We start from the raw sequence: 25771 nt of genomic DNA, 5'->3' as shown, positions 1-25771 counted from the left end.
CTGTTCCAGGCAGGAAGTGAAAAGCTGTTTTTTGTTTTCTGCTATCAATTGACATGCAGCTGTTTCCTCGACCCTTGACTCCATGAGAGGGTGTAAGAAAACATGGATAAGGTGATTTATTAACGTCAGAGATGGAAGCCTGGGAGCTATTTAGCATGGGACGGCCCACTGTGGTCCTCTGGTCTTGGGTGTATATATGCAGATATATTTTCAGAAATTCTGGAATATGTTATGCTGTGTTGGTTAAACCTCTACCCTTCTCAGAGGACAGAGTTGTGTTTATTACAATTCCTTCGCCATTCAACGTGGGTGTTTCTCAGAGCTCGCTATTAATCCAGTTATTTAAATTCCCTTTGCCTCTGAGATTTGGATGAAACACGGCTTTAGATAGATACAGACAGTCTCTTTCCTCCTCTCTCTCTCTCTCTCGCTAGATGTGTACCAAACTTAATGGATATTCTCTAGGCGTTTTGCACTAACCCTGGCAATCCAATACGGTCTCCTTTGTAGGGAGCCGTTGTTTGTTTCTCTACAGATAAACCTCAGGGTGGCACATCAAAGCCTAGGAGATGTGTGTTCAGTGTTAGCTTACTGTTGGCCAGCCGCAGCCCTGACTCACCGATCAGGAGATTAGCCTGCTCCTCACCACAGGCCCTGATGGATAGAAGTCCAGCTACTCACCACAGGCCCTGATGGATAGAAGTCCTGCTCCTCACCACAGGCCCTGATGGATAGAAGTCCTGCTACTCACCACAGACCCTGATGGATAGAAGTCCTGCTACTCACCACAGACCCTGATGGATAGAAGTCCTGCTACTCACCACAGACCCTGATGGATAGAAGTCCTGCTACTCACCACAGACCCTGATGGATAGAAGTCCTGCTCCTCACCACAGGCCCTGATGGATAGGAGTCCTGCTACTCACCACAGGCCCTGATGGATAGAAGCCCTGCTACTCACCACAGACCCTGATGGATAGAAGTCCTGCTACTCACCACAGATCCTGATGGATAGGAGTCCTGCTACTCACCACAGACCCTGATGGATAGAAGTCCTGCTACTCACCACAGACCCTGATGGATAGAAGTCCTGCTCCTCACCACAGGCCCTGATGGATAGAAGTCCTGCTACTCACCACAGAGCCTGATGGATAGAAGTCCAGCTACTCACCACAAACCCTGATGGATAGAAGTCCTGCTACTCACCACAGACCCTGATGGATAGAAGTCCTGCTACTCACCACAGGCCCTGATGGATAGAAGTCCTGCTACTCACCACAGGCCCTGATGGATAGAAGTCCTGCTACTCACCACAGGCCCTGATGGATAGAAGTCCTGCTACTCACCACAGAGCCTGATGGATAGAAGTCCTGCTACTCACCACAGGCCCTGATGGATAGAAGTCCTGCTACTCACCACAGGCCCTGATGGATAGAAGTCCTGCTACTCACCACAGACCCTGATGGATAGAAGTCCTGCTCCTCACCACAGACCCTGATGGATAGAAGTCCTGCTACTCACCACAAACCCTGATGGATAGAAGTCCTGCTCCTCACCACAGACCCTGATGGATAGAAGTCCTGCTACTCACCACAGGCCCTGATGGATAGAGGTCCTGCTCCTCACCACAGACCCTGATGGATAGAAGTCCTGCTACTCACCACAGACCCTGATGGATAGGAGTCCTGCTACTCACCACAGACCCTGATAGATAGGAGTCCTGCTACTCACCACAGGCCCTGATGGATAGAAGTCCTGCTACTCACCACAGGCACTGATAGATAGAAGTCCTGCTCCTCACCACAGGCCCTGATGGATAGAAGTCCAGCTACTCACCACAGGCCCTGATGGATAGAAGTCCTGCTACTCACCACAGACCCTGATGGATAGAAGTCCAGCTACTCACCACAAACCCTGATGGATAGAAGTCCAGCTACTCACCACAAACCCTGATGGATAGAAGTCCTCCTACTCACCACAGGCCCTGATGGATAGAAGTCCAGCTACTCACCACAAACCCTGATGGATAGAAGTCCTCCTACTCACCACAGGCCCTGATGGATAGGAGTCCTCCTACTCACCACAGACCCTGATGGATAGAAGTCCTGCTCCTCACCAGACAAGTTTTATACTGGAGATGTGTTAGTTGTGAAGTCACTTGTCAGGCTGCCCATGGTCTTTGTAGCTCAGTTGGTAGAGCATAGCACTGGTAATGCCAGAGTAGTGGGTTCGATTCTCAGGACCACCCATACGTAAAATGTATGCTCTCATGATTGTATGTCACTTTGGATAAGTGTCTGCTAAATGGCATTATTATTATATTCAACCCCAGAGTTCAGAAGCCAAATACAACTTGAAGACCCTAAATGCCAAATGTCAAGAAGGTCTGTAGTTCTAGAATCAAGGTGATAAGAAATGTCTATATTCCATTAGGGACAAGTATCTTTCTCCTTATGGCCTTGTAGTCTCAGCCCCCCCCCCCCCCCCCCAGCAGTCACAGGGATCACCTCCAGGCCTCCTGCTCTAATCCTGCTGGGCCTCACTGGCATATTCCAGTGAGCGCATCTATCTAAAAGCCCGGCTGTAATTGAGCCTAGCAGTCAACACTGGTAACTAGTAGTCTGCTGAATAATACAGTGACTTTCAACAGCTATTTAGCTGGGAGCGATTCTCTCGCATGCGTGGGTCCTCTCCATACTGTGACAGCTGGGCCCATTGGCCTCCACAGGCCCACCCAGGAGAGGCTGGTGGAAAAGGGGGCTCGTCTCATACCCAGGAGTTAGTTAGGAAAGGTACTGTACTCCCGTGCCAAGGGCACGGTGGTGATGGAACCCATGGGCTGGTCCTAAACAGTGCAACTCTGGACCCGTATTCACAAAGCGTCTCTTCATAGTAGGAGTGGTAATATAGGAAGACGCAGGTCTTTTGAGTCCCATCAAAGCAGAATGTTGGTCAATCCCGTCACGCGAAAGGAAGGGAATTTTAAGCACCCTCATTCCACTCAATATCATCACTCGTCATTCCACTCAGTATCATCACTCGTCATTCCACTCAGTATCATCACTCGTCATTCCACTCAGTATCATCACTCGTCATTCCACTCAGTATCACCACTCCTCATTCCACTCAGTATCACCACTCCTCATTCCACTCAGTATCACCACTCCTCATTCCACTCAGTATCACCACTCCTCATTCCACTCAGTATCACCACTCCTCATTCCACTCAGTATCACCACTCCTCATTCCACTCAGTATCTCCACTCCTCATTCCACTCAGTATCACCACTCCTCATTCCACTCAGTATCACCACTCCTCATTCCACTCAGTATCACCACTCCTCATTCCACTCAGTATCACCACGCCTCATTCCACTCAGTATCACCACGCCTCATTCCACTCAGTATCACCACGCCTCATTCCACTCAGTATCACCACGCCTCATTCCACTCAGTATCACCACGCCTCATTCCACTCAGTATCACCACGCCTCATTCCACTCAGTATCACCACGCCTCATTCCACTCAGTATCACCATTCCTCATTCCACTCAGAATCACCACTCCTCATTCCACTCAGTATCACCACTCCTCACTCCTCATTCCAGAATCATCACTCATCTGAAACTTTCAAATGATCCAGTTCGCTTAGTAATTGAAGGTAGTACTATAATAGCGAAAGCCTGAAAAGTTTGTTTGGTGATTTAGGACGTCTTTAATTTGAAACGTCTAAGCTATAAGAAGCTTAATCGCCTGCCAACCCTCAATTTCCTATCGTACACTGTCATTCTCCCTGTCCAGACCTATAGTGTTGTAGTACTGTATGTTTGTGGTTTGACTGGGGTATTTCATGCTGGGCTACAAGGCTCAGCCTATCACACTGGGTGTGTAATGTATTTCTGAACGGGGAGTTGTTGTTGATGCCTAAGCCCAGCTGGTGCTTTCACACTGGCTGTATGTAGTCAGTGCAGGCAGCACCCCTCTGTGTGGGAGGTCGTGAAAAGCCATGGTGCTGCATGACCTTGTCTGCCTGGATGAAACGGATGCCCCACACAGGTCAGGACGGGGAACCACTGCTGAGATGGCCTCTTTCTCTCTTTCACCAGATGGCCTCTTTCTTGGCATGGTGTGTAATTGAAAAGGCCTTTCCAGGGGCTGTCAAAACACTGAAGCAGAACTGTACACACATTGGCTATTTCAAACGTGCCAAGCTGTCAATTCCTTGCTTCTTCCGTCCTTGTTTTCTCAATTCCTCTCCAAGCTCATTGGATGAGGAGGTCTGAGGGAGGGACCTTGTATCCTCTCCGCCAATGCCCTTTGAAAGGAATTGAGGAAACAAGGACGGATGAGGCAAGGATTTGACTGACCAAGATCTGTTCCAGGCAGGAAGTGAAAAGCTGTTTTTTGTTTTCTGCTATCAATTGACATGCAGCTGTTTCCTCGACCCTTGACTCCATGAGAGGGTGTAAGAAAACATGGATAAGGTGATTTATTAACGTCAGAGATGGAAGCCTGGGAGCTATTTAGCATGGGACGGCCCACTGTGGTCCTCTGGTCTTGGGTGTATATATGCAGATATATTTTCAGAAATTCTGGAATATGTTATGCTGTGTTGGTTAAACCTCTACCCTTCTCAGAGGACAGAGTTGTGTTTATTACAATTCCTTCGCCATTCAACGTGGGTGTTTCTCAGAGCTCGCTATTAATCCAGTTATTTAAATTCCCTTTGCCTCTGAGATTTGGATGAAACACGGCTTTAGATAGATACAGACAGTCTCTTTCCTCCTCTCTCTCTCTCTCTCGCTAGATGTGTACCAAACTTAATGGATATTCTCTAGGCGTTTTGCACTAACCCTGGCAATCCAATACGGTCTCCTTTGTAGGGAGCCGTTGTTTGTTTCTCTACAGATAAACCTCAGGGTGGCACATCAAAGCCTAGGAGATGTGTGTTCAGTGTTAGCTTACTGTTGGCCAGCCGCAGCCCTGACTCACCGATCAGGAGATTAGCCTGCTCCTCACCACAGGCCCTGATGGATAGAAGTCCTGCTACTCACCACAGACCCTGATGGATAGAAGTCCTGCTACTCACCACAGACCCTGATGGATAGAAGTCCAGCTACTCACCACAAACCCTGATGGATAGAAGTCCTGCTCCTCACCACAGGCCCTGATGGATAGAAGTCCAGCTACTCACCACAGACCCTGATGGATAGAAGTCCTGCTCCTCACCACAGGCCCTGATGGATAGAAGTCCTGCTACTCACCACAGAGCCTGATGGATAGGAGTCCTGCTACTCACCACAGACCCTGATGGATAGGAGTCCTGCTACTCACCACAGACCCTGATGGATAGGAGTCCTGCTACTCACCACAGAGCCTGATGGATAGAAGTCCTGCTACTCACCACAGACCCTGATGGATAGGAGTCCTGCTACTCACCACAGACCCTGATGGATAGGAGTCCTGCTACTCACCACAGACCCTGATGGATAGGAGTCCTGCTACTCACCACAGACCCTGATAGATAGGAGTCCTGCTACTCACCACAGGCCCTGATGGATAGAAGTCCTGCTACTCACCACAGGCACTGATAGATAGAAGTCCTGCTCCTCACCACAGGCCCTGATGGATAGAAGTCCAGCTACTCACCACAGGCCCTGATGGATAGAAGTCCTGCTACTCACCACAGAGCCTGATGGATAGAAGTCCAGCTACTCACCACAAACCCTGATGGATAGAAGTCCAGCTACTCACCACAAACCCTGATGGATAGAAGTCCAGCTACTCACCACAGGCCCTGATGGATAGAAGTCCAGCTACTCACCACAAACCCTGATGGATAGAAGTCCAGCTACTCACCACAAACCCTGATGGATAGAAGTCCTCCTACTCACCACAGGCCCTGATGGATAGGAGTCCTCCTACTCACCACAGACCCTGATGGATAGAAGTCCTGCTCCTCACCAGACAAGTTTTATACTGGAGATGTGTTAGTTGTGAAGTCACTTGTCAGGCTGCCCATGGTCTTTGTAGCTCAGTTGGTAGAGCATAGCACTGGTAATGCCAGAGTAGTGGGTTCGATTCTCAGGACCACCCATACGTAAAATGTATGCTCTCATGATTGTATGTCACTTTGGATAAGTGTCTGCTAAATGGCATTATTATTATATTCAACCCCAGAGTTCAGAAGCCAAATACAACTTGAAGACCCTAAATGCCAAATGTCAAGAAGGTCTGTAGTTCTAGAATCAAGGTGATAAGAAATGTCTATATTCCATTAGGGACAAGTATCTTTCTCCTTATGGCCTTGTAGTCTCAGCCCCCCCCCCCCCCCCCCAGCAGTCACAGGGATCACCTCCAGGCCTCCTGCTCTAATCCTGCTGGGCCTCACTGGCATATTCCAGTGAGCGCATCTATCTAAAAGCCCGGCTGTAATTGAGCCTAGCAGTCAACACTGGTAACTAGTAGTCTGCTGAATAATACAGTGACTTTCAACAGCTATTTAGCTGGGAGCGATTCTCTCGCATGCGTGGGTCCTCTCCATACTGTGACAGCTGGGCCCATTGGCCTCCACAGGCCCACCCAGGAGAGGCTGGTGGAAAAGGGGGCTCGTCTCATACCCAGGAGTTAGTTAGGAAAGGTACTGTACTCCCGTGCCAAGGGCACGGTGGTGATGGAACCCATGGGCTGGTCCTAAACAGTGCAACTCTGGACCCGTATTCACAAAGCGTCTCTTCATAGTAGGAGTGGTAATATAGGAAGACGCAGGTCTTTTGAGTCCCATCAAAGCAGAATGTTGGTCAATCCCGTCACGCGAAAGGAAGGGAATTTTAAGCACCCTCATTCCACTCAATATCATCACTCGTCATTCCACTCAGTATCATCACTCGTCATTCCACTCAGTATCATCACTCGTCATTCCACTCAGTATCATCACTCGTCATTCCACTCAGTATCACCACTCCTCATTCCACTCAGTATCACCACTCCTCATTCCACTCAGTATCACCACTCCTCATTCCACTCAGTATCACCACTCCTCATTCCACTCAGTATCACCACTCCTCATTCCACTCAGTATCACCACTCCTCATTCCACTCAGTATCTCCACTCCTCATTCCACTCAGTATCACCACTCCTCATTCCACTCAGTATCACCACTCCTCATTCCACTCAGTATCACCACTCCTCATTCCACTCAGTATCACCACGCCTCATTCCACTCAGTATCACCACGCCTCATTCCACTCAGTATCACCACGCCTCATTCCACTCAGTATCACCACGCCTCATTCCACTCAGTATCACCACGCCTCATTCCACTCAGTATCACCACGCCTCATTCCACTCAGTATCACCACGCCTCATTCCACTCAGTATCACCACGCCTCATTCCACTCAGAATCACCACTCCTCATTCCACTCAGTATCACCACTCCTCACTCCTCATTCCAGAATCATCACTCATCTGAAACTTTCAAATGATCCAGTTCGCTTAGTAATTGAAGGTAGTACTATAATAGCGAAAGCCTGAAAAGTTTGTTTGGTGATTTAGGACGTCTTTAATTTGAAACGTCTAAGCTATAAGAAGCTTAATCGCCTGCCAACCCTCAATTTCCTATCGTACACTGTCATTCTCCCTGTCCAGACCTATAGTGTTGTAGTACTGTATGTTTGTGGTTTGACTGGGGTATTTCATGCTGGGCTACAAGGCTCAGCCTATCACACTGGGTGTGTAATGTATTTCTGAACGGGGAGTTGTTGTTGATGCCTAAGCCCAGCTGGTGCTTTCACACTGGCTGTATGTAGTCAGTGCAGGCAGCACCCCTCTGTGTGGGAGGTCGTGAAAAGCCATGGTGCTGCATGACCTTGTCTGCCTGGATGAAACGGATGCCCCACACAGGTCAGGACGAGGAACCACTGCTCTGTGTCCTGCCCACCAGATGGCCTCTCTTTCTTGGCATGGTGTGCCATTTCTGTTTTTGCTTAACATAGTGACGAATGACAGTGGGACTTGGCATGCTTTCTTGGCATAGTGTGTCATTTTTGTTTCTTTGCTCCACATAGCAATGAATGACATTCATTACAGCCATTTTGTGTGTGTGTGTGTGTGTGTGTGTGTGTGTGTGTGTGTGTGTGTGTGTGTGTGTGTGTGTGTGTGTGTGTGTGTGTGTGTGTGTGTGTGTGTGTGTGTGTGTGTGTGCGTACGCAGAATCAGTTGTGTGATCCGTTAAACGTAACAACACACAGATGAAAGGGGACTTGAAAGAAAGAGAGCCTTGGGTTCATTCATACCACCCTGTTTTTCTCAGGTGGGGCAAACGAGTCATGGGTCAGACAATAGAAAGACGAGCTATAATCTGTTCCTGTCTCTGTGTGTCGTAGCTACATGTGAAACCATGTAACGCCAATGTTGTTCTCCTAATAGAGGTCATGGGTTTCATTGAGATATTTGTCATTCAAGCACTCACATCTCGACTAGTTACTAGCTCGTCTATCAGTAGTACATGCCTTCTGACTTTGATGGTCACACGCCGTAACCTCCCTGTCAGAATTCTGTTGTATGCAGAGTGGCGTTTTCTGCTTCAGATGGTGGTTAGGCTGTTTCTTTTCTTTGCGAGTTGGCCTCTCTCTCTCTCTCTCTCAAATTCTCTCTCCTTCTTTATCTCTCTCCTTATTTCCCACTCTCCTTATTTTTCTCTCTCCCCCTCTCGCTCTCCTTCTCTCTCTCTCTCTCCTTCTGTCTCTCGCTCTCCTTCTTTCTCTCTCCCCTTCTCGCTCTTCTTTTTCTCTCTGCAACTTTTCTGTGTCGATGACTCACGCTGACACATTCGACAGTCAATCTCAGGTTCTGGCAGGTATCTCTCTCTCTCTCATTCTCTCTGAACCACTTCATCAGGTGAACACATGCTCTCTGAAATCATGTGAGCCCTCGGCATGCAGCACCATCCTTTCCCCCGTCTATCTACCTCCTAACTCTCTTCTTAGTCTCTCTCTCTCTCTCTCTCTCTCTCTCTCTCTCTCTCTCTCTCTCTCTCTCTCTCTCTCTCTCTCTCTCTTTCATCTCTCTCCTTCGACCCCCCCCCCCCCCACCACCAAATGTATCACATCAGGGCATCAGTGGAATGGGAGTGTTTTCAGGAGCCAACATGTCTCTGAGTGAGACCTATTTGAAGGTGGGAACAGTTTGTTCGCAAATAACATGCATTTCATTAAAGCTTTAACACAATGCATACATCATCCCCTGGAAAGAGGTATCTTTTTGACTTAGTCACGGTTACCGTCAGTGTCTAGTGGAATATTGCATTGTGGTGTCCTCCCTCTGTTGGAGGTGATGGGATATGCTTGGCCAAGCCCTGGCGTTTATAAGCTCTTGGAAAAGCAATCGCTGACAGTGAAGTGGCGGCTATGGAAATAAGAATGAAAAGCCTGGGACTGAGCATCATTCCTCCCTCCCTACCTACCTTCCAGCTCTATTCTATCTGTGTCTGTAAATTGATTGCCTGGTCTGGAGTCATGCTCAAGGACTGGTGCATTTGTCATGCTGCGTCTGAGGCTGGCAGAAAGCCATGAATTTCTCACATTAAGAGGGTGGTATAAGTTATTTGAATTGTTTTTATTTGTATTTATTTAACCTTTATTTAACTAAGCAAGTCAGTTAAGAACAAATCTTTTTTACAATGACGGCCTCCCCCGCCCAAACTGGACGACGCTGGGCCGGTTGTGATTCAGCCTGGAATCGAATCAGGGTCTGTAGTGTCTTCCTTCCTTCACTGTGAACCTGTAGTAAAGTTGTGGTCCTCTCTTGTGTTCTGTTCAGATCAAGAAGACGTCAGAGGCCACCCTGACCACCATCCAGGATATGGTAACCATTGAAGACTATGACGTGTCCGAGTGTTTCCACCACAGCCGCTCCACCGAGTCGGTCAAGTCCACCGTGTCGGAGACCTACCTCAGCAAGCCCAGCATCGCCAAGCGGAGGGCCAACCAGCAGGAGACGGAGCAGTTCTACTTCATGGTGAGTGGAGCGCCCTCTAATGGTAACCTCTGGGCTATGACTGGAGAGAACTGGTCAGGGTCATATTCATTGAACACAGTAGCAAAAATATTTTCAGTAAGTTGTGCTGACTTTGAATTCAGACTGACAGTCGCTATAGAAATTGCTGCTGTTGATCGATTGGCTGGAAAATATGAATACATGTTGACTACGTTGGATCGTTGTGATCCGTGGTGTCATGATAGTAGTTGTAATGTATCTTAGTAATAGAGCATGTGACAAAAATAGTATGTGCTCACTGTACTTGTTTTTCTAGTGATTTATTTGTCTTTTTTAAGAGCTTTAAAATGCTGAATATATTATGTATTCCCTCTCTGGGCAATGTAACTCTGACACAAAGCTCTCCAAAAGTATCTCTTCCTTAGCGAGCGACTAGGCTATTCTCTGTTATTGCGTCCTCCTGGCTGTCTAAAGTTAGACATGGTGCGAAAAAGCTTTAAAAAAAAAACTCCCATTGTCGTTGTGTCCTTTACCTGTGGCTGCCTTATCAGAGATTGGTGTCTTAAGGGCAGGCAACGCTCACTTGGCTCATCAGCCCTAGTAATTACTCTGAATTCTCCACAGAAATTCCGTGAGTTTCTGGAGGGCAGCAATCTCATCTCCAAACTGCAGGCCAAGCACGACCTGCTGAAGAGGACTCTGGGAGAAGGTAAGGGGTCAGAGACCCTAATGTCATGGCCTACTTCATGTCTGTCCCCTCTGTCTGTCCCCTCTGTCTGTCCCCTCTGTCGGTCTGTCTATGCCCTCTGTCTGTCCGTATGTCTGTCGGTCATTCCACCATCAAGACAGGAGGAAAATGACTGGGCTTAGTTTGGCTCAGTTGTTAACTAAGCATGTTTCCATATGTATTAAACAGTACACTGACAGAAAGTCTTGGCTATTGTCTGTTTTCAGTGGGCTGGGGTTTGTAAAGGAACTCCTGGCTAAGTGAAAGAGAAAGATTGCATGCACTTTCTGAACGAAATGCTGTGCTTTAGAACTCAGCTAGTTAGAAACAGTTAATAACATACTTGGTTGATTCGAAAATGGTCCATTTCAATCTCCTCTGGACGTGGTAACATTTCCCTTGTGCTACTTTCTCCATCGGGTCTCACGACTGAGAAATAATCTCAGCATTAGCGAGCCAAGTCAGAGCTAAAGGGACTGTGCTGCTGTATTATCCTTCTTAGAGATTGATTAGTGGTTAGCTTAATGGCCCGGCAGCATTAGCGCATATTACTGTTATGTCTGGGGTCCCTGTGCTCTACATCGGTGGTATATCTCCTCAAGGCCTTTGACTAAGCTTCTGTCAACACTGAGCTGCTCCTGTTCCTGATAGCAACAATAAAGGCTGCTCCCAGGGTGGTCTCAATCGGTCGCTCTTAGTCAATCTGTTGACTGTACAGGGAGTTGAGATCGAGAATTGGGACTTTGATTATGACGAGCCAAGGGATCCTGCCTTCTACAAAGCTTTCAATTGCGTGAGTGTGTGTGTGTGTGTCGTCGTCATGCGTCTTTATCTTTTATTTGTATTTATTTGAACCACCCCCTTCCCTGGTTGGAGGACCTGGTGGAAAACATAAACATTCAATATACATACATATAGCCTCTTCCTATTTTTACTGGACTCCCAAGTGCATCCGCAAATCGACCAATCCCGCTAATCTTAATTCCACCCCTCAGATGTCCACAGAGTAACCCATCTTTTACCAGTATTTTACCATTTCCTTATACAATACATCCTTCTATTTTACTGTGATGTGTCACGAGGGTCTTTAACCTCTCTTTTTGTACCATGTCTACTGAGATTGCCCTAAAAAGAAATACTCTTTACCTAAGAGTATAATAATGAGGCCAGAGGTTATGGGCAGATGGCAGGGCTGCATCGTGCTTTACTGAGCGTGTGCACAAAGCTCTGCAGTGTCTCGGGGACAGGTCCCAAGTCTCAACTCATGTCCCCCCTCTAATCGCTCTCTCTTCCCCTTTCTCCCTTCGGTCTCCACAGGTCACAGAGGGGACTATATGACCACGAGGTAAGATCCTACCACTATCTCATATACAAACCTCTTAGGTTTTAATAAGACCGAGTTGTCCAAATTCAGTTCTTTAAAAACCTTCCCCAAAAGTCATTGTACTTTCCATTGCGAACACTATTTCTCGTTATCCTCCTAGAGTCAAATTTCCAATAACGTCTAGACACATTTACACTGGATTGTAAAGAAAATAAGTTAGCCGTGTGAAATGTTTCTCCATCATCACTATGTGCACAGTGAAGTAATCCCTACTGTAACTGCTGACCTTGGAGAGATGGACAGCGGAGCAGAGAGAGCAGATGTTACTGCTCTGGACTCCCCTGGGATTTAATTTGCCATATGCCGAGCATGGCATGGAAATGATTCTGAATCCCCCTCCCCCCTTTTTGAATTCTCTCAGATAGCAAAGCAATGTTCTTTCACAGGGGGAGAGAGAGGGAGAAATACTGTCATTTGTATGCAAATGGACTGTGTGTTAGTATCAAGATCAAAGTCCCTTTTGGAGGGAATATTTGTGACCCACCACCTGGATTCGGTCCTAAATTTTAAATTGTATTTTTACATTGGATTAAAGTAGAGACTCAGAGCTAGAAAATTGTATATCATACACTACAGTTAAGGAACAATGGGAAAGTAATTCTGCTTTGAAAGTTGATAAACTTGTAACCCCACTTTTGAGAAAATGGCCCGTGAATGTTTTGGTACACTGACTGGAGAGCTCTTCTTTGTCTACGCCCATTCAGCATCGTTCACACCCTTTTAAGCCTTAGCCCCACCCATCTCTTTAAGGGTTCACATGTGAGGCCATTTGCTAAACAGAGTGAGTACGGTAGTGTAGTAAACAACCAAAGATTTCAAGACTATACGTGGTGAAAGTTGAAGCAGAAAGTAGTAGTGAAAATACACTATCTAGACCTTGGCCAGTATCCTAATCTGATTTTGGTGCAGGTCATGTTGTTCTTCACATTACCGTCTCTGGTAAACAGAAACTATATCAAATGTTTATTTGTCACATGCACAGGATACAGAAGGTGTAAACAGTACAGTGAAATGGTTACTTGCATAGTGTAGTCTTTGGTTTAGACATCTAGCTAGCTAAACAATGAACCATAATCCCAGCTCTAATGCCGCGTTGTATGTACACATACTTAGAAGCTCATGTTATAGACAGAAGTATGCTACATGGCAGGCCAATCCGAATTCGTCTCTCAGTACGTCCAGCCCATCCATTATCTCAGCCAATCACGGCTAATGGGAAGGTTCCTATATTTTTCCGTGGATAAACCAACTAGGCTCGTAATTTAACACATTTTTTCGTATTTACAGATTGCATACAAGTTTGTAATTAAGGCACATGAAAGTTCACATGTTCCATTTCTGCCCAAAAATGCATTTTGATAATTAAAAAAAGAAAGCGTTCAAATGTCTCTCCTGTGAACTAGTGACGTGAGACATAGGCCTAGCTTCTTGAAACGGATCACATTTAAGGTTGAGGGTGATTCTATGAATAATGAAACATTTCTCTCGACTTTAAGCAGTCTGGTATATTGATTGTTTTGACACTTTGCTCTTGGTACAGGGTATTATTGTATTCAAAAATGGTTTACTCCATATACAAACGTATAATTACGAATAACAACTTAGACACATGAACAATGACTACATCTCATTTGCCCAGACCCACATGCTCACACCCACATGCTCACACCCCCATCCCTAGTGCCTGTATTATTGTTTGTAACCTGGCCTTAAATTGTACCAATTTATTTTTCTCGGTCACCCATGTTATTTCAATAATAAATCATTCGATTTTTCCATTGTACTAATGATGGCAGATTGATTGACTTCCAAGTTTTTAGTATACGTTTTTTCAAGATGAGTGATGAGATGAGAATCGTCCAGCCCATTGTGTATCTCACTACACCCCCATATGCCATGTCTTGAAATATGCAGACAGACGGATTAAAACAAAGTTTACATTGTAATACTTTTGACAGCAAACCTTATAGCTCCGCCCACAACCTCCTGACTTCATCGCATTCCCAGAGAGCATGGATTATTGAGTCGTTATTAGTTTTACACTTCAGATATGACTCTGCAGTTGTGCTGTAGAACTTGTGAATTTTGCCTCTTGTATAATGAATTCTCTATATTAAGCGTACATTTGAGTTAACTGTCATTTCGTTAGTTATGCTCCATGAGCATTCTTCTCTTGCCTATTCCAGTGGAAACCATGAGAATGACAGTAGTTAATATCAGTATGGGAGCAACGGGGGATGACTAGAGGGACAACCCCGCTGGTAACGGTCGTGAGATTACTGAACTCACGAGACAACCACCCCCGTCCTAGATGCCACACACAAACACACACACCCTCTCCCACCGGGACATGTCGTGAGGTGGATGCTACCGCAAGGCGCCCCCTCACACTCCAACCAGCAGGCCTGTTATTTTCATGACCTTTGATGTTGGGTGGAAAGGCAAAGGAAGGCTATCAAGCCCTCTAACTATATAGGAGTTGGTAACCGCTCAATGAGACTAGTGGGGATATCCGATCAGGGCCCAGCATCATTTCACGACGAACACTCGGAAACTCTCAGAGCAGGCTTACCTGTCCCTGACTGACCCCATAAACGACAACACAAGTCACTTTTTTGCCATAGTTTAGAAAATGCATGCTTACTTGGTCTAAGCACGCATCTGTACTCTCAATGTCAGAATGTTTTACCAAACTATGTATACTGTATGTTCATGGTGGACGATTTCTCTAGCTTCTGTAACACCGTCTCCATTTTCTAGGCCTCCCAATGTGCCGCCAAAACCTCACGGTGGCACGAATAGGAGGGCTAGGCCCCGCTCGGTCTTTAACGTCAAGTTGTTTAATGGCAATCTGGAGTCCTTTGTCAAGGTACAGGTCAAGTCCGGCCTCAAATCGCTACCGACCGTCTCTCCGACCGTTACCATAATGACGACCGTAACTCAACCACTCTCGCTTGTCCTTTTTCCTGGGGTTTGATCATTACGCCGACTAAAAGTCTGTGGTTCTATTTTTTTCGGGTTCTCTCTGCAGCTGTGTAGTCTCAAATGCTGGGGAAGCACAGAAACAGCATTGGTACTGACAGGGTGAATCCAGGGGAGGTGGAATAATGGCAGAGCAGAGGGCACGTGAGCATGGAGTGGGGGGGGGGGGTGAAGGAGGAGAGGATTGAGGGACGATGTTTGTCTCCATCTTTCCCCCTGAGTCCATGCCGTCAGCAATGGCATTGGTATTCCTCCCTCTCTTTGTCTCTCTCTCTCTCTCTCTCTCTCTCTCTCTCTCTCTCTCTCTCTCTCTCTCTCCTCTGGCTGGTATGAAAGCAGCCATTGTCAGCAGGATATATGCGACAGCCAGGGGACGGTGGCCAGAGCGATAAGGGATTCACCACCTCATAGTGCCCTGCTGTCCTCCCTGCTGCTTCCGCCGCGTTTGATAGCCGCTCTGTACTCAGTGTGTGGGGGGTGAGGGCTGGGCTAGGCTGTGGTACTGTAGGTGGCTGCTGTGGTGATTTAATCTCGGTTTCGCCTCTCTCTCTCTCTCTCTCTCTCTCTCGTTCTCTCTCCTCCTGCTCTCTCTGCTTCCTTTTACTCTTCCTTGTAGCCGCGGACGACGGAACTCGCACGCCAGACACCAGGTAGAGTGGAGAACCTGGAGTCTAAAGGGACCGATCCCTACTGCTGCCTGTCTGTCTATACTGACTTCCCTCAGTCTGTTTGTCTCTCTTTCTTCCCTGCCCCTAACACCACTGCCACTTCCTGTCTGTGAAAATCTTGGACCTGTGTGTGTTGATGTGCAATACTAACTCCCTGGAGGTTTGCTCTGAAAGACTGAACTGCCCACATCTATAGATGTCATTTCATTGATATCCTAATTCCTATATCCCTGTGTCCATGGTTGAGCTGGATACTGAAGTATAACTTGGCCCGTACCCAGTAAATTAAACATCTATCCCGTTCTTACAATTTGGCTCAGATTACATTGTACAATTATTAGAATACCCAACACTTATTTTAAACCTTCCAACATCTACGTTGATAGTATATGTTGGGAGAAATCCCATACCTATCTGGCTTAGTCCTCACATCATGTGATTGTATTACATCAGCATGCAGTGTAGTGGCCCAGGCCCTGTCCATCTCCGCTACAGAGCATTGGTAGCCGGTGATTCCTGGAATCCTGGCATGATTTCTGTGTTTGGGGCCATGTGTATATCCCCTGGGGTGAAAACAGAGCCAAAACATGATTAGAAGCATGTAAGAGTTCTCTGCCCCAGCAGAGAGATGGCAGCTGGTACTTCTGCAAAGTGTAAGCTACTCTGGAGTGCAGATCTGTACCCTTCTACTGAGGGAGGGAGGAATGTGTTTTGTGTAATGCAGAGTTTCCCAGTGGTCAGCCCGTGCCCGGTGTGTTTGTTTGGCCCCTTAGGTTTTCTGAGCAAACACAAATAGTACAGTACCAGTCAAAAGTTTGGACACACCTACACATTCCAGGGTGTTTCTTTATCTTTACTATTTTCTACAATGTAGAATAATAGTAAAGACATAAACTATGAAATAACACATGCATTTCAATTAACAGGTGTGCCTTTAAGTTAATTTGTGGAATGTCTTTCCTCAATGTGTTTTAGCCAATCAGTTGTGTTGTGACAAGGTAGTGGTGGTATACAGTTGAGAGCCCTATTTGGTAAAATACCAAGTCCATATTATGGCAAGAACACCTCAAATAAGCAAAGAGAAACGACAGTCCATCATTACTTTAAGACATGAAGGTCAGTCAATCCGGGAAATTTCAAGAACTTTGAAAGTTTATTCAAGTGCAGTCACAAAAACCATCAAGCGCTATGATGAAACTGGCTCTCATGAGGACCGCCACAGGAAAGGAAGACTCAGAGTTACCTCTGCTGTAGAGGATAAGTTCATTAGAGTTAACTGCACCTCAGATTGCAGCCCAAATAAATGCTTCACAGAGTTCAAGTAGCAGACACATCTCAGCATCAACTGTGTGAATCAGGCCTTCATGGTCGAATTGTTGCAAAGAAACACTACTAAAGAACACCAATAAGAAGATGACACTTTCAATGGACATTAGACCAGTGGAAATCTGTCCTTAGGTCTGATGAGTACAAATGTGCGATTTTTGGTTCCAGCTGTTGTGTTTTTGTGAGACGCAGAGTAGGTGAACTGATGATCTCCGATCTCCGAGGTTCCCACCGTGAATCAGGGAGGAGGTGTGATGCTGTCGGGGTGTTTTGCTGGTAACACTGTGTGATTTATTTAGAATTCAAGGCACACTTAACCAGCATGGCTACCACAGCATTCTGCAGCGATATGCAATCCCATCTGGTTTGCGCGTAGTGGTACTATCATTTGGTTTTCAACAGGACAATGACCCAAAGCACACCTCCAGGCTGTGTAAGGGCTATTTGACCAAGAAGGAGAGTGATGGAGTTCTGCATCAGATGACCTGGTCTCCACATTCACCCGACCTCAACCCAATTGAGATGGTTTGGGATGAGTTGGACCGCAGAGTGAAGGAAAAGCAGCCAACAAGTGCTCAGCATATGTGGAACTTCAAGACTGTTGGAAAAGTATTCCTCGTGAAGCTGGTTGAGAGAATGCCAAGAGTGTGCAAGGCTGTCATCAAGGCAAAGAGTGGCTACTTTGAAGAATCTCAAATATAAAATATATTTTGATTTGGTTAATACTTTTTTTGGTTACTACATGATTCCATATGTGTTATTTCATAGTTTTGATTATTATACAATGAAGAAAAAAGTAAAAATAAAGAAAAACCCTTGAATGAGTAGGTGTGTCCAAACTTGTATGTGTGTATATAAATGTAAACGCAACATGTAAAATTATTTCATGAGCTGAAATAAAAGATCCCCAAAATTTTCCAAAGGCACATTTAGCTTATTTCTCTCAAATGTTGTGCACAGATTTGTTTACAACCCTGTTAGTGAGCATTTCTCCTTTGCCAAGATAATCCATCCACCTGACAGGTGTGGCATATCAAGAAGCTGATTAGACAGCATGATCATTACACAGGTGCACTTTGTGCTGGGGGCAATAAAAGGCCACTCTAAAATGTGTAGTTTTGTCACACAACACAATGCCACAGATGTCTCAAGTTTTGAGGGAGCGTGCCATTGGCAGCCACCTCCAACGTTGTTTTAGAGAATTTGGCAGTACGTCAAACTGGCCTAAAAACCGCAGACCATGTGTAACCACGCCAGCCCAGGACCTCCACATCTGACTTCTCCACCTGCGGGCTCGTCTGAGACCAGCCACCCGGACAGCTTCATATTTTAGAGTGCCGTTTTATTGTCCGCAGCACAAGATGCAGCTGTATAATGGTAATTCTGTTTAACGAATTATATATGGATTATCTTGGCAAAGGACACATTTTGACTAACAGGGATGTTCACATATTTGTGCAATTTTTGTTGCTGTTGAGGAATTAGCCTTTTGTGCATATGGAAAATGTCTCTTCTTTTATTTCAGCTTATGAAACATGGGACCAACGCTGTACATGTTGTGTTTTATATTTTTGTAAAATCACCAGGAAATCAACTCAAGGTTATTTTAATTTAGAAAATCTGTTCCCAACTATTCCCACGCATAAATAAAGACTCATCCCAATGTAATTAAGGATTTAAATTATTATTTTTTTGTCAAATACTAAATCTGTTTGGGATTCTTGAGGTCAATTTGCACTGTACAAATGATTTATAACTATGTTCAAGTCCCCCGACCATCCGGTCAAGGAAGAATATGTCCACGGATGAATGTAATTGGGGACCCCTGCTGTAAAGGGACAGTTCCTCCTCTTTCCCCTTCTTACTCTCCACTCCATAGGAGTGCGTTAGTAGTGCCGTTACATAACCTCACATAACTTATCACTCCCAAGTGTGCTCAAGTGTTGACTTAACACAATAAAGAGGCCATTTCTTTGTACCATTGGAGCCCCGTAGAGTTGTATTGGGTAAGAGGAACACTTGCACAGGCTTGTCGTTGTGGTCAGTGAGTCACTACTGTAGATTTAGTGATCTATTAAAATCATGGAGACGTTGTGAGTGGCGTGAATGGTTCTGCAGCTGCAAAACTCCAGTCTGTCTCTGTAAACTTTCAATATGATCATTGGTAACACTACCGTAGTCCCTCTCATGCCTATGGCAGATGGTATAATGTCTTATATAGTTGTTATAAAGGCTTTATAAATGCATACGTAAGGGGGGCTTCAGTAAAATGTTACCGATCATTATCAGTCTAATGGTGGACATGCATGTAGATAAAAATGTGTGTGTAAAGTGTATAATATATTGCGTTTGAGGATGAACCATCTATCACTAATGACATGCCATTCCTCTTGTTGTGAAGGACTCTGGACAAGCTATCCCCCGCGTGGTTGAGAGCTGTATTCGATTCATCAATCTGTATGGTGAGTTGATCATCCATGATTTACTAATATTTCGCAATGCAACAGCTATGGTTTTCTTTCATTTTCACACCATTTGCAGGCCAACCAAGTGTAACAGTCAAATTGCTATTTGGTGCAGATGTTTTTCTTTTTAAAAGCTCCTAAATTGTGTTCAACCTGTTCAATATTTGACCTTTCCAAGTTTGATCAAATGTAACATTCCGGCAATTTCAGTGTTCATTGTTTGCGTGGGTCCATTCTTCCCGTGTCAGTGTTAGAATCCATTTCATTTTAGTCATTCATGGGAAAGACTACGCAGATACCATCTTGTTTACTGCAACCCTCCATACAACCAATGGGATGCAACCGTAGAGAGATCGCAACATTGTATCCGTCCCTTTTATTGGCGTCTGTGAGCGCGCAGGAAGCTCCATTGAGGCCATCTCCATTATGAGATGTTTGCTCACGAGTATAATGAATTGGCTGATCCCCCCTGATGACCTGGATGGAATTGTGTGATCCTTCCTTCACCCATAGGAAGTCCCACCCAGTTGACTACTTCAAAATGGTGAAAGTCCTCAGTGGTGCTGGCCATGCTAAAACAGGCTTTTGGGCACCTGAGTTCTCTAAACATCTCTAATGATGCAACACACACACACACTTCCTTCACACACGCTGTGAAATAGGTTAGTTAGGCTATTACTGTAATAATACTCTTACAGAACATGTCAGCTTAATCATTTGACGCTAATGACCTCTTTCCGCGTTTTGCGGACACCGGCGACGTCTTACAGTACTGGGGCGGCCGTCTTGTGATGGGGCAGACATCGGCTAATTAAGCTCTGCACTAACCTCTGACCTATCTCCTTATTAAATCCCGGCTGGAGGACACTTTAGTGAGACTTGATTGCAGTCTCTCTCGCTCATTAATTATCTTTAATTGGAAAAGTGAAGGGCTGGAGGAACGGGATGTGGCCTTTTAGTTGGGATTTAAACTGGCTTTTTGCACTGGTGTTTTTTGTAATGGCTGCCTGTCACCATGAACTAAATGTGTGTGTGTGTCTTTCTCTCTCTATCTCTATCTCCTCTCTTTCTTTCTCTTTCTCGCTCTGTTCTTTGTTCTCTTCAGGCCTTCAACATCAAGGAATATTCCGTGTGTCCGGGTCTCAGATGGAAATCAATGACATCAAGAACTCATTTGAGAGAGGTGGGATGTTATTAACATGTTACAGTCAATTGACACTTCACACATTTGAAATGAGTGGATATGAGTGGACTTGAATTGATTATATAATACTTTGTAGCTACAGACTTTGACTTGGTCTAGTTGCCACTTCATGTACTATTTTAAAATAATTTGTTTACACTGGTAGGAACTTATCAAATGTATTTATAAAGCCCTTCTTACATCAGCAGATGTCACAAAGTGCTTATACAGAAACCCAGCCTAAAACCCCAAACAGCAAGCAATGCAGATGTAGAAGCACGGTGGCCAGTGCTCTGCTGGGTGGAGATTATAACAGTACATGGCCATTATTAAAGCCAAATCGTTCTTCAAGATGTTCAAACATTCATAGATGACTAGCAGGGTCAAATAATAATCACAGTGTTTGTAGACGGTGCAACAGGTCAGTACCTCAGGAGTAAATGTCAGTTGGCTTTTCATAGCTGACCATTCAGAGGTTGAGACAGCAGGTGCAGTAAAGAGAGCGAGCGACGAGGGAGAGAGAGAGAGAGGGTTGAGAACAGCAGGTCCGGGACAAGGTAGTATGTTCGGTGAACAGGTCAGGGTTCCATAGCCGTAGGCAGAACAGTTGAAACTGGAGCAGCAGCACGACCAGGTGGACTGGGGCCAGCAAGAAGTCATCAGGCCAGGTAGTCCTGAGGCGTTGCCAGTGTGTAAGTTTAACTTCCTTCTAGTGAGGGGAAATCACATCATTACCTGCATACAACATATCCCTCACATACACTTATCGGTCTCCCAGGTAACGACCCGTTGACAGATGACGAGAACAACCACGACATCAACTCAGTGGCCGGTGTTCTCAAACTCTACTTCCGGGGCCTGGAAAAGTCCCTCTTGCCCAAGGAAAGATTTAACGACCTCCTCTCCAGTATCAGTAAGTAGCTTTAGTTACCAGTCGTCTCCACACAGCTGGGTGTACTACAGTATAATACACACTCAAACTGAGACACACACATTATGGGTATACATATGATGTTCAACGTAGTGTGTTGATATTCAATGGGAGTGCATTGTGACTCATTGTGTGTCAGCCAGACCAGGGGCGTTCTATGAGCCATGTGGCTCCTAAGTGGCCTTGTTCATGGCATTGATGGGACGTGTAGCAGATGAAACGGCGTCATTAGTTAGACCGTATTCACATGCTCTTTGCAGGCCAACTCGTAATGTCCCACTTTGGGGAAATCATCACAAACAGACTTGGGCCTAGACATTATAGTTACTTGCTCGTCTGGGCTGTTTTTGTCAATAGCATGCTGCTGTGTTACCCCGTCTTTGTGCCCGGGTGTGAATAGTACCACTTTGTGTTGTTCGGTCTTCTGCGCTGACTAGAGCATTCATGGGATGAGCTGGGACACGAAGCTCACCGTACAGCCTGGTGTTGGGTGATGAAATGTAGAAAGGCAGAAGTACAGCAGTGTTTACATCAAACCAAACAGTGGTGACTTCGCTTCTCTCACACAGACGGCCGTATTGTTCTCTTACCGTAACGGCAGTGTGACACGGTCTGACGTAGTTCAGTCAGCCCTTTGTGGGATTCGCTCTGACCTTATAAGATGTCATGTGGGGGGGCTTTGAGGGTGGACTAGTGGAGTAGCCACTGTTGTTCAAGAACAATAAACTGGCTAGTGTGAGTCACATGTACTGTACTCGACGTGTGCTGTAATGCCTTTGGTGGGGTGTGTGTGTGTGTGTGTGTGTGTGTGTGTGTGTGTGTGTGTGTGTGTGTGTGTGTGTGTGTGTGTGATATATGGCATTGGCTTACACTTGTGAGGGATGGGGATTCCCTGTTGTTTACATTCTCTAAGGCCTAACATACCAGCGCTTGGAGAGTGGGCCTCGTGCCCAGCCAGCAGTCTCCATATGAATAAAACCCTGTATCCAGCACAGTGTCAAGTTTACTTTAAATGGCTGCCTTACTGGGTATTGGACAAACACACGTGTCTGTACATGAGGTTGTGTAGTTGCAAGTTTCTGCCTTGTCTGTCTACGGTCTTCCACAGCGAGTGAGGTGGGGTGATCGTGAGGAAAGAGGGAGGGGGGGGGGTGTGACTGTTCTTTAAATAGCATCCTTCTGAAGTGTTCAGGAACCATGCAGAGGAGAACTCACGTAAGATGAATAACATCACAAGTATTCCCTAAAGCCCATCTCCCTGATGGCCCAAACTCGTTTCACGGTGACAGCGCTATTTCAGGAAGCCATCGTCGTGGCCAATGGAAAAACATGAAATGGGCTGCTTTGGAACAGAGGAGATGGGCGAGTTAAAGCGTAATTGAGCAGCGCGCAACGCTTTGTATGATCGTTCTGACACAAGACTAAAGTTTTGTGAGATGCTTTGTCATAATTATTGCAGCAGTGACAAAAAATGGATCAATACGGCAGAGTTTAATTTTTTTCCTCTCGCTGACAAGAGAGAATCGAGACGGAGATGATAACAGAGAGAGATACGAAGAGGTAGAGAAACAGTGCAAGGTACATTTGTACTTTAGTCCTTTAGTAGACACTCTTGCCCAAGCACTTACAATCAGTGCTTTTTTAAACTAAAGTAGGCACTCGTGCACGTGCGCGCACGCTCCCTTTCCCATCTGTTAGAGTGTCACTTTCTTGTGATATTTAGGGCAGCAACAGAACTGGAAGCGGCAGCATTTATTCCAGTGTGATTTATAACTGTGGAATTGTCCTCAATGATATTTATAACGGTTTTAAGAACAGTGTGAGTATCCTTACTGGTATTTGGAGCTGCTCAGAGCTTCATCTATGGTTAGTAAGTCTTTGTAAGGGCCCATGAGATTGTAGCCTGATTAAACCAGAGTGAATGTGGCGCTCACCATTGAGTGTAGCATTAAGTCTGGTTCAACCAGGCTATAGAGCAGGGGCCGGCAACAGGTGTGCCAAATCCAGCCCACAAGTGATTTAATTGGGGGGGGTGTATTTTAGTTTTTGGTTTAAAAAAAGAAAAAAGACCAGGAATAATTTAGAAAATCTGTTCCCAAGTAACCCCCCCCCCCCCCCCCCACCCCCAAGTAACCCCCCCCCCCCCCCACCAAGTACCCCCCCCCCCACACACACACACCAAGTACCCCCCCCCCCACACACACACACCAAAAAAGAGACATGTGATCGTGTCTCAATGTAATCAAGGTATGAATTTATTGTTATTTTCAAATACGCAGTGCACAAATGATTATGATTGTGTTCCGGCCCCCCTGCTATAGAGAGTTGGGCCTTATCCTAATGGCCTCGCCCTTAATATGCTGCTTACAGCTCCAGGCACACTGGGTATCAATGAGTGAGTGGGCACATTCAGATGGATATCCGCCATTAAATATGCAGCCCTGCAAAGTGGCATGTCAGGCACATTTTAGAGAAGATCAGGGACGACGCACAGACAGAGATTGTCCCTGAATGTCACCCGATTCACTGTGACAGGAAGACTTTAATCAGCTTAATGGCTGATACGTTAGCGTGTGTGACACACAAACACAACCTCGAATACATGTATTTTAAATAGCTTCATGCATACTAATAAGAAGTATAGATCAGGCTAAAAACTGTTCAACCTGAATCTAAATCATTGTAGCCTAAATGGCTCTGGTCTGTATTTCCAAGATTTACATGATGTGCAATAGTGACTGATTTAATACATCTCTCCCTCTCTCTCTCCCGCTCGCTCGCTCTCTCAGGAATAGAGAACCTGTATGAAAGATCCCTGTACATCCGTAAGATCCTCCTGACCGCCGTGCCCAGGTCTGTCCTCATCGTGATGCGCTACCTCTTCGCCTTTCTCAACCAGTAAGTCCTCAACAACCAGTCCAGGGTCATATTCATTAGGCATCAAACGGAAGAAAATGGACTGAAAGGGACTTGTCCAATAGGAAACTCCAAATGTTTGTTTTCCATTGTGTGCCCTAATGAATAATATGACCCAGGCTTATTTGATATACCATTAGTAAGTACAAAACACACATTGACTGTACTACTGTATGGGGAACATGTTAGTCAATCACCAAATAGCCCTAAACTTGAACCTTTTAAGATCAGTGTACAGTACACTCTGGTTTGTTACTGTATGCAGAGAGAGGGAGAGAAAATGATGAGCTAGTGTTAAGTTAGACGTGTCCACTAATAAGAAGTGACTGGAGAGATGTATTCCTGAGTAATTTACTCTACCTGAAAGGCTGTCGTTGTTTATTTACTGTTCATGTGATACAGAGAGGAGCATCATGACAGCGTGAACTCTGTTAGGTTATTACAAGGTTTGAGAATCGATCACTACCCAGACAGTGAGAGGATACGCAGGCTATCTGGTGCCTCGGCTGAAAATACAGCTGTACCACAGAGAACTCATTCCTGTTTGTACACAAACTAATGAAAATGCTGTGTTTTGTGAAGGGCAACGTTGATCCACTATCTTGTTGAAGAGATTACGCCAACTTATCTTAACGTAAAGTCGATTGTTGTGTGTAAACCCTGTATCTCTCTATTTCTCCCCCCCCCCCCCCCAGCCTGTCCCAGTACAGTGATGAGAACATGATGGACCCCTATAACCTGGCCATCTGCTTCGGCCCCACCCTCATGCCCACGCCCAACATCGAGGACCAGGTGTCGTGCCAGGCGCACGTCAACGAGATCATCAAGACCGTCATCATCCACCACGAGACCATCTTCCCCGACGCCAAGGAGCTGGACGGTCCCGTCTACGAGAAGTGCATGGCCGGGGGAGACTACTGGTGAGCTGAACATAGAAATGTAATTACTAGAACATAGACCTGAGCTTCGAAATATAACTACTAGAATGGACCTGGATGAGCCCGTTTATGTGAAGTGCATAGCCGGCGGAGACTACTGGTCAGGTCAGGGTTCCCACTGTTCGACACTAAGAATTCCATGACTTTTCAATGAAATGTGTTAAATTACCTGGCTTTCCCTGTCTGAAATCAACATTTCCCTGATATTCCACAAGTTCCCTGACCTGTGGGACCATGTGAGATGATTGAGTGA

The 25771-nt window shown here is 45.8% G+C and overlaps 1 protein-coding gene across 3 annotated transcripts in view; it reads left to right on the top strand.

The window, feature by feature from the left end:
- Window positions 1-25771, top strand: part of LOC129866838 (SLIT-ROBO Rho GTPase-activating protein 1) — a 163266-nt gene that overhangs the window by 113421 nt on the left and 24074 nt on the right. For 2 of the 3 annotated variants that reach the window (XM_055939809.1, XM_055939810.1), the window contains exons 9-17: window positions 9822-10019; window positions 10623-10707; window positions 12043-12070; window positions 15708-15741; window positions 19487-19547; window positions 20656-20733; window positions 21512-21646; window positions 24454-24562; window positions 25276-25500. In XM_055939809.1, the coding sequence (XP_055795784.1) occupies window positions 9822-10019; window positions 10623-10707; window positions 12043-12070; window positions 15708-15741; window positions 19487-19547; window positions 20656-20733; window positions 21512-21646; window positions 24454-24562; window positions 25276-25500 (953 nt within the window). Of the gene's footprint in view, window positions 1-9821; window positions 10020-10622; window positions 10708-12042; window positions 12071-14869; window positions 14979-15707; window positions 15742-19486; window positions 19548-20655; window positions 20734-21511; window positions 21647-24453; window positions 24563-25275; window positions 25501-25771 lie in introns of all 3 variants that reach the window. The other variant, XM_055939811.1, reaches the window with a different exon arrangement.

Source organism: Salvelinus fontinalis, chromosome 12 (assembly GCF_029448725.1).
Source record: "Salvelinus fontinalis isolate EN_2023a chromosome 12, ASM2944872v1, whole genome shotgun sequence".
In the NCBI taxonomy this organism is placed as follows: Eukaryota; Metazoa; Chordata; class Actinopteri; order Salmoniformes; family Salmonidae; genus Salvelinus; species Salvelinus fontinalis.
Note: the sequence above shows the minus strand (reverse complement) of the source record. Positions and strands in the feature narration are given on the sequence as shown.